At 55.5% G+C, this 8,399-nt stretch overlaps 1 protein-coding gene across 1 annotated transcript in view; it reads left to right on the forward strand.

The window, feature by feature from the left end:
• LOC105300218 (IgGFc-binding protein) overlaps window positions 1-8,399 on the forward strand; it is a 35,954-nt gene that overhangs the window by 18,106 nt on the left and 9,449 nt on the right. The window contains exons 7-12 of the mRNA XM_023537909.1: window positions 1,475-2,060; window positions 2,167-2,366; window positions 3,539-3,677; window positions 5,870-6,207; window positions 7,309-7,882; window positions 8,240-8,388. Coding sequence (XP_023393677.1) covers window positions 1,475-2,060; window positions 2,167-2,366; window positions 3,539-3,677; window positions 5,870-6,207; window positions 7,309-7,882; window positions 8,240-8,388 — 1,986 coding nt within the window. The remainder of the gene's footprint in view (window positions 1-1,474; window positions 2,061-2,166; window positions 2,367-3,538; window positions 3,678-5,869; window positions 6,208-7,308; window positions 7,883-8,239; window positions 8,389-8,399) is intronic.

Raw genomic sequence — 8,399 nt, forward strand, 5'->3', positions numbered from 1 at the left:
GCCATGCACCAGTAGCAGTAATGACAACTAGGATGCTGAGGAATGGCTGACTTTTTCAGGTGCTCGCTATGCACTGAACGTGCATTTCACTCTATAGTCCCTGATGTAGCTGGACGTGTAGAACAGCGCCTGGCATATAGTTGGCTCTAAATACATATGAGTCGTGGGCGTTCTTGTTCTTGTTATTTCGTCTCACTGAATCATCCGCCTTCTTCATGAGGTGGAAACTCTTAATATCCTCACTTTACAGATGAGGAACCTTGGGTACAGGGGCGAAGTCGCTTGTCCCTGTCTGGGGAGCATGGTGGTTGACGCTGTTTATAGGAGACTCCGCCGGGAGCATGTCTGTCTCCTGCCTTCTCCTCTGATTCCGCATACTTCCAAAAGAATCTAATGCTCATCGCGTCTGCATTAAGGAGAGCTGAGGGAGCGTGTTAATCAGGATTTACAAGGCTGTGTAGGTGCCCAGCAGCCTTAAATCAAAACTACTGGTTCTTGGCTCATGGACTTGAAGTTCATTTCCCCAAGAATTTAGCCTGACTTTCCACCCACTGATGCTTAAGGCGAAACCCTCAGCACCCACTTACTCTTTAAAATAAAAACTTGCAGCCATAGCTAATAACAACAGCGAATGCACCCATTCTGTGCCGGACGCCGTTCTCGGCTCTTAGCAAATGTGAATTTATTGAATCCTGACAGCAACCTGTGGGGTAGATCCCTCATTCCCACTCAGTAGATGAGGAAACACAAACAGAGAGCTGACTCACCTGCCCAAGGTCACGGAGAGAGCAAGGGGCAGAGCTGCGTTTGAACCCTGGCGTGGTCTCTGGAGTCACTACATTATCCATCACCGCATAAGTGGTGATTGAAGGACAGCTGCTAAGGTCGTTCCCGCAGCGAGATCCAGATTAGTTTCCTGTGGCTGCCAGAACAAGTTACCACCAACTTGGTGGCTTAAAACAACAGAAATTTATTTTCTCATGGCTGTGAATGCCAGAAGTCCAAAATCAAGGTATTGGCAAGGGCTGCAGCTCCCCAGCCCCGCACCAAAGGCTCTTGGGGAGGAGGCTTCCTTGCCTCATCCAGCTCCAGGTGTCACTCCAACCCCTGTCTTTGTCTTCACGTGGCCTTCTCTCTGTGTGTCTGTGTCTTCTCTTCCGGCTCTTACGAGGACGCTCGTCATTGGGTCATTGGGCGTATGGCCCACTCTGATCCAGGATGATTTCATCTTGAGCTCGTTACCCTAATTACATCTGCAAAGACCCTTCTTCCAAATAAGGTCATATTCTGGGGTTCTGGATGAACATATCTTTTGGGGAACACCATTCAACCCTCTGTAAGACCCTATTGTTATACCCTTTTTACAAATATGGAAACTGAGAGCACACAGTTCTTCAGTGCCAGGCAGGGGCTTGACCTAAGAACTGCTCTCTCAAAGCACACCCTCTGAAGCCTGGCATCTCCTGCCTCCCAGGTGGACGGTGTGGACATGAAGCCACCTGTGGTGCTGGCCCAGGGCCGGGTCCGTGTGTCCCAGCACGGCTCGGATTTTGTGATCGAGACCGATTTTGGCCTGCGCGTGGCCTACGACCTCGTGTACAATGTGCGGGTCACCGTCCCAGGCAACTACTACCAGCAGTTATGTGGCCTGTGTGGAAACTACAATGGTGACCCCAAGGACGACTTCCGGAAGCCTGACGGCTCGCAGGCAGGCAGCCCCAACGAGTTCGGCAACTCCTGGGAGGTGAAGGTGCCCGGCTCCCCATGCCTGCCGCCGCCCACCTGCAAGCCCGGCGAGGACTGTGGCCTGCAGTGTGGACCGGCGCTGCAGGAGAAGTACCAGCAGGAGAAGTTCTGTGGGCTGCTTACCAGCCCCACTGGACCACTGGCCGCCTGCCACAAGCTGCTGGATCCCCAGGGTCCCTTGAAAGACTGTGTCTTCGATCTTTGCGTGGGCGGTGGGAACCGGAGCATTCTCTGCAGCAACATTCATGCCTATGTGAGTGCTTGCCAGGCGATTGGAGGCCACGTCGGACCCTGGAGGAACGAGTCCTTCTGTCGTGAGTGCGAGGCAGAGAAGGGGGGGAGTCGAGGCACAGCAGGGGCAGACCTGGGCCCTGCAGCTTCTCCTTCTCAGGAGCTTTGACCCACACCCCCTCTTTGCAGCGATGATGTGCCCTACCAACAGCCACTACGAGCTCTGTGCAGACACCTGCTCGCTGAGCTGCTCCGCACTCAGTGCCGCCCCCCAGTGCCCAGATAGCTGTGCTGAGGGCTGCCAGTGTGACCATGGCTTCCTCAACGACGGCCAAGCCTGCGTGCCCATCCAGAAATGCGGCTGCTACCACAACGGTGTCTACTACGAGGTAAGAACCAGGCCATCCTAGGTGGAGCTGGAGGGAGCCTCATCCTGGACGCCCCCCCCATTGCCTCAGCTGCACAGTCTGTCCACTTGGCCTCCCGAACACCTCTCCCACCCACCCCCGTTCCACTCCCCAGGGCCCCACTGTGGTGCGGTGTGTCCCCTCCCACCTGACCTCCTCCCATCCCTCACTTTTATTCCCTCTGGTCACCGTCCCCATGGCTGCAGGAAAGACCTTTGTAAATGTGACCATGGCTCCTGAAACTTTAAACCTTCCCCCGGCTCCCCAGGTCAAGTTTTGGTTTTGCATCCCAGGTATAGAGTTTGTCTGTTCACCAGCGGCCGACGCCCTCCGCTTGCCACTCCCACACTCGCAGTTCCTCCTTTTCCTTCGGTTTGAGTGTGTTTTCTGAATCTGCCTCCGTCAAGGCACGGCCCTCTCTGTGGCTCTCATATGAATAATAATATTAACAACAGCAGATAGGCAGCTGGTGCTTAGTATGCAGCAGCTACTCTTTTAAGTCCTATACATATAGTGTAATATCATGTAATATACTATAAATATACGTTTTATTATGAAAATTTTCAAACATGCATAAGTTAAGGGAACAATATAATAAATCTCCGTGTACCTGACACTCAGCTTAAAAAATAAGCAACATTTTCCCAATATTGTTTCATCTCTACCCGTTTCCTTTCCTCTCCAATCTGGATGATTTAAAGGAAACTCTTTTTCATTTCATCTGTACTTTATATGCATTACTAACTCAGTTATGCGTCCATAGGTAGGTGCTATTATTGCCTGCAACTTACAGATGTGGAAACTGAGGCACAAAGAGGTTTAAGCCGTTTGCACAGAGCGATACGATCTGGAAATCGCAGAAACAGGCTTGGCACCCAGGCATCCGCCCCAGAGCCTTTGCCCTTGATGGCTGTTACGCCGCTTCCCTGACACGGCAGAAATTTAGTTTAAACAAATGAGTGAACAGATTTTAGTGGAAGCGAATGAATTAATAAACAAATTGGACCCCAAGGCCATATGCCTTCGTTTCACAGACCAGGGGCCACCCCTGCTGAAAGATGTCCCTTTCATGTCCTTCGGACCCTCTGCGCTTGGAACACAGAAGATGCTGGAGTCAGCTCCTACCCTGATGGCTGTGCCCTTTGTCCCCACAGCCAGGGCAGACAGTACTCCTCGACAGCTGCCGACAGCAGTGCGTGTGCCACGCGGGGAAAGGCCTGGCGTGCCAGAACCACAGCTGCGAACTGGGACAGCTGTGCCAGTCCTCGGCAGGCATCCTGAGCTGTGTCAAAGGTGCGGGGCTGGGGCCGGGGCTGGTGTGGCTGGGGACAGAGGACAGCACCTCTGGAGCTGAGGGTGGTGTGACCTGGACCTTTACGTCGAGAGGCACAGAGGACTAAAGATTGAGGTCCCAGAGCTGGGGGCTCCCGGGCCGAAGTTCCTAGGGCCAGGCGCAGAGACCCTCCGGTCTGGGAGGCAGGGACCCTCATGGTGGAATCCAGTCTGTGGGGTCCTCGAAGCTGGGCGTCCTGGGCAGATGTCAGAGACCCTCGGCATATGGCGAAGACAGGCAAACTTTTCCCCTGAGGGGCCAGATGGTAAACGTTGAAACTTGCAGCCTATAGAGTCTGTCACAATTAGTGACTCTGCCACTGTGGCATGAAACCATGTGGAGACCCCGTAAACGAGGGGGTGTAGCTCCAATAACATGTTATTTACAAAACATGCAGCTGGCAGTGCCAGAGTCTGCTGACCATTCATATTCGGAATTAGGCTCGGGGGCTTCAGATACCAGCCCCAAGGGATAGGGGAGACTGGGACCCATGGGGACAGGGACAGAAAGCAGAATCCTGAGGTCTCACACAGAGACCCCACCCAGACTGGGGTCTTGGATAAGGGTCCCCCTTGAGTGGAGGATCAGGATTTATAGGGATACGGTCTCAGACATGGGGAACCCCCCAGGTTAAATCTAAGACACAGAGCCACCCCCCGGGACTGGTTTCTTAGGGTAAAGGACAGAGAATAATTTTCTCGTTTCTGAAGATAGGGAAATGGGACCTCCAGAAATGACAGATGCTGAGGGCTGATGGGTAGGATGACAGGGACTCCCAAGGATGGGGTATATCGGTCGGGGTCCAATTAGAAGACGGAAACCACACAGCAGCTTGAATGAGGAAAGTTTAATCGAATTCTTTACTCATAATGGGGAATTGCCTACCAGGGGGTAGAAACGAACACTAACGAACACAGCGGCAGATGTAAGGAGCAACTCCTGCCCTTAAGGCTGAAGGGAGGAACTGGGCAGAGAGCCCCCACCCCAGGCTGAGGCAGAGCTCATTGGAGGGTGTGGCTGTAGCCCAATGGGTAGCAGAGAGGTGGTGCAGGCTGAAGCCAGCGAGCGGGACGACTCCACCGGGGTGCTGGCAAAACTCACCGGGAAGCCAGCTGATGGGGTGCTGAGTGACTTGCTGGGAAGCCAGTTGAGGCCGGTGGCCCTTGCTGACTGGGTGTCCCACCTGCCGCTGGCTCCCGACACCAGCAGAAGCCAGGAGAGCAGAGGCAGCTGGGAGCGGGTAAGGGAGCCCCTTCCTCCCGTTGGGACTCTCCAGCGCCCTCTACTGACAAAGCCTACCTCTATGGGTGCATTTGGAGCTAGAGGCCATAAATTCAAAACTGGCACGGGAGGAGAGAGGAGGAAGGCTTGGGCATAGGAGTTTTAAAGACTAGGGTCACAGATACAGTGGCCCTACGGACAGAGTCTTGGATAAAGAGACCTTTGGAGGTAGAGCCTCAGAAGTGAGCTCCCTAAGGCCAGGGTCCTGGACACGGCCACCCCGAGGAGAGAGTCTTGCATCGAGGGGTCCCCAGGCCATGAGACTCAGACACAAGGACTCTGGCGTCAGGGTCGCAAATGTTGGGATCTCTGGGGTTAGGTTCTCACCAGAAAGTTCTCTAGTACTTTGCTCTTGGCACAGAGACCTCCAGGACCTGAGTCTCAGTGTGGCGGCCCCCAGGAGTCCGGGAGCTCAGGCATGGGGCAACCAGGGCCCGGGTGCTGGACACAGAGAACCCTGGGGCTGCGGATATCTTCACAGATGCCGCCTGGACTTGCATCACAGACACGGGGACCCCTGGGCTCTAGTCTCACATCTGGGTTCCCTGGGCTGAGATCTCAATCAAGGGGACTCTGGGGCCTGGGTCTCGGATGTGGGGACTTGGAGCTTGGGTCTCAGAGAGCGAACTGCAGGGCCTGGGCCTCAGATGCAGGGACCTTTGGCAGGGTCTTAGACTCAGGCCGCCACTGGGCCTGAGTCGCAGACATGGGGGACTCCCAGGGTCTCAGGAACAGCAAACTGTAAGGTCTGCATCACAGACATGAGGCCCCTGGAATCTGGTCTTGCCCGCGGTGGCCCTCAGGGCCAATATTCCCACACAGATGGGGCAGATGAGGGGGGGGGTGCTCAATTCCTCTCCTCTGCCCCCAGAACCTTGCCACGGTGTGACATGTCGACCACAAGAGACGTGCCAGGAGAAGGGCAGCCAGGGCGTGTGCGTGCCCAACTACGAGGCCACGTGCTGGCTGTGGGGCGACCCCCACTACCACTCCTTCGATGGCCGAGACTTTGACTTCCAGGGCACCTGCAACTACGTGCTGGTGACAACCAGCTGCCCAGGAGTCACCACCGAGGACCTGACGACCTTCACCATCACCACCAAGAACGAGAACCGGGGCAACCCTGCTGTGTCCTTTGTAAGGCTCGTCACTGTGACTGTTCTCAGCATCAACATCTCCATCCACAAAGGCGAGGTTGGCAAAGTCCGGGTAAGTCCTGCAGCATGGTCCCCTGAGCCCCCGGTAGAGTGGGGGATGTTCCCTGCCGGCCACAGTCAGGAGCTGAGCGCTCGCTCTCTCCACCCAGGCCTGAAACGAAATGGCAGCCAAGCAACAGCAATTACAGCGAAAAAAGTCAGCCCTCTGTGGGGAATTAATTGAGTTCACCCCTTTGTGAAGGCCTTTAATGTCGGACTTCAGCATCTGCCTTTTTTAGAGACCCGGGTTAGAATCCGGGCTCTCCGTGTGAGCAGTGCGATGTTGGGCAAGTGACTACTTGGTGGGCCTCAGTTTTCTCCTCCGAGGAATGGGCATCATCGCAGGCCCTGCCCCACAGCGAGGGGGTGCGTGTCAAGTGCTCAGCTCAGGGTCTCACCGGGGGAAGCCACACCATGAATGTCTGTGAGAGAACAAACGAGAGGCCCAGAGACTCAGACACAGAGTGACATTCGCGGAGCTGGAGAGCAAGGAACGGACCACTCTTTCTGCCCAGGGTACCGGAGATGTAGACTAATGGCAGCTTGTAGGGGGAGGGGGAGGTGCGAGACAAGGTAGGTACTCAGGAAATGATGATGAGTGAGTGGAAGAGATGCTCAGCCACACAGGTGAGAGGTGCCGAGGGAATGAGGAGGGAGCAAGTGGGCAAAAGAGCCCGAGGAAGACCCCAAGAGATGGACCCAGATAAAGAGAGACCCAGAGAGAGAGTACGCACACACACACACACACACACACACACACCACACACACACACACACGCACACAGAGCGAGGGCGAGAGCGAGAGAGAGAAAGAGAGAGAGAGAGAGAAATCCAGAAAGAGAGATAGATCTAGATGGAGAGGGAAGGAAAGACAATAGGGAGAGGAAAGGAGGGAGATGGAGATCAAGAGAGAGACCCAGAAAAAGAAACAGATTTAGGTTCCATTCCCCAGGGCCTGTACTACAGCAGCTGTCCACAATGTTTGTCAAATGACTATACAACCATCAGTTGTGAGGAAAGCCTTGGCAGCTCCCAGCCATGGCAGGCCAGGGCCGGGCCTCCCCGTGTCGAGTGACCTCTGTTTGCCTCCTGACTCTGCCCCACCTTCCTCCAGGTGAATGGTGTACTGACAGCGTTGCCTGTCTCTGTGGCCGGCGGGCGGCTTTCAGTGACCCAGGGCGCATTGAAAGCTGTGCTGGCAGCTGATTTCGGGCTGCGGGTCAGCTACGACTGGAACTGGAGAGTGGAGGTGACGCTGCCGAGTAGCTACCATGGCGCAGTATGTGGGCTCTGCGGCAACATGGACCGAAGCCCCAGCAACGACCAAGCTTTCCCTAACGGCACACTGGCTCCCGCGATACCCATCTGGGGAGGCAGCTGGCGAGCCCCGGGCTGGGACCCACTGTGCTGGGATGAATGTCAGGGGTCCTGCCCAACATGCCCCGAGGACCAGCTGGAGAAGTACAAGGGCCCTGGCTTCTGTGGACCCCTGGCCGCTGGCATGGGAGGCCCCTTCGCCGCCTGCCATGCCCATGTGGCACCTGATAGCTTCTTCAAGGGCTGTGTTCTGGACGTCTGCCTGGGCAGTGGAGCCCATGACATACTTTGCCAGGCTCTGGCTACCTATGCTGCTGCCTGCCAGGCCGCTGGCATTGTCATCAAGGACTGGAGGGCGCAAGCTGGCTGTGGTGAGTGTGGGGAGGAGGGCGGGACTTTGCGGCAAGGATCCTGTGTCTGTGGGGCTGGTTTGGTTCCACTCCAGTCTTTCTGGGTCTTTTTGTTTCTTTCTCTCTGTGTGTCTCTGTTTTCGTGTCTTAGTGCTTAGCTCTGTGTCTCCATATGATTGTCTCTTTCTCATTATCTCTTTCCCTGTCTGTGAGTCTTTGTCTCTCTCTCTCTGTCTCTCTGTGTCTCTTGCTCTGTCTTTCTTGGTCTTTGTCTGTCACTCTTTGTCTCTCTTTGTCTCTGTCTCCTCCCACCTCCTCCTCAGATCCCGCTCTCTGACACCATTCTCCTCTCCCTCCCACTCCTTCATCCACCTGCAGAGATCGCCTGCCCCAGCAACAGCCACTACGAGCTCTGTGGCCCACCCTGCCCAGCCAGCTGCCCGTCCCCTGCGCCCCTCACAACCCCAGTCCCATGTGACGGCCCCTGCGCTGAGGGCTGCCAGTGCGACTCCGGCTTCGTGTTGAGTGCCGACAGCTG

The sequence above is a fragment of the Pteropus vampyrus genome, unplaced genomic scaffold, assembly GCF_000151845.1.
Source record: "Pteropus vampyrus isolate Shadow unplaced genomic scaffold, Pvam_2.0 Scaffold203, whole genome shotgun sequence".
Lineage (NCBI taxonomy): Eukaryota > Metazoa > Chordata > Mammalia > Chiroptera > Pteropodidae > Pteropus > Pteropus vampyrus.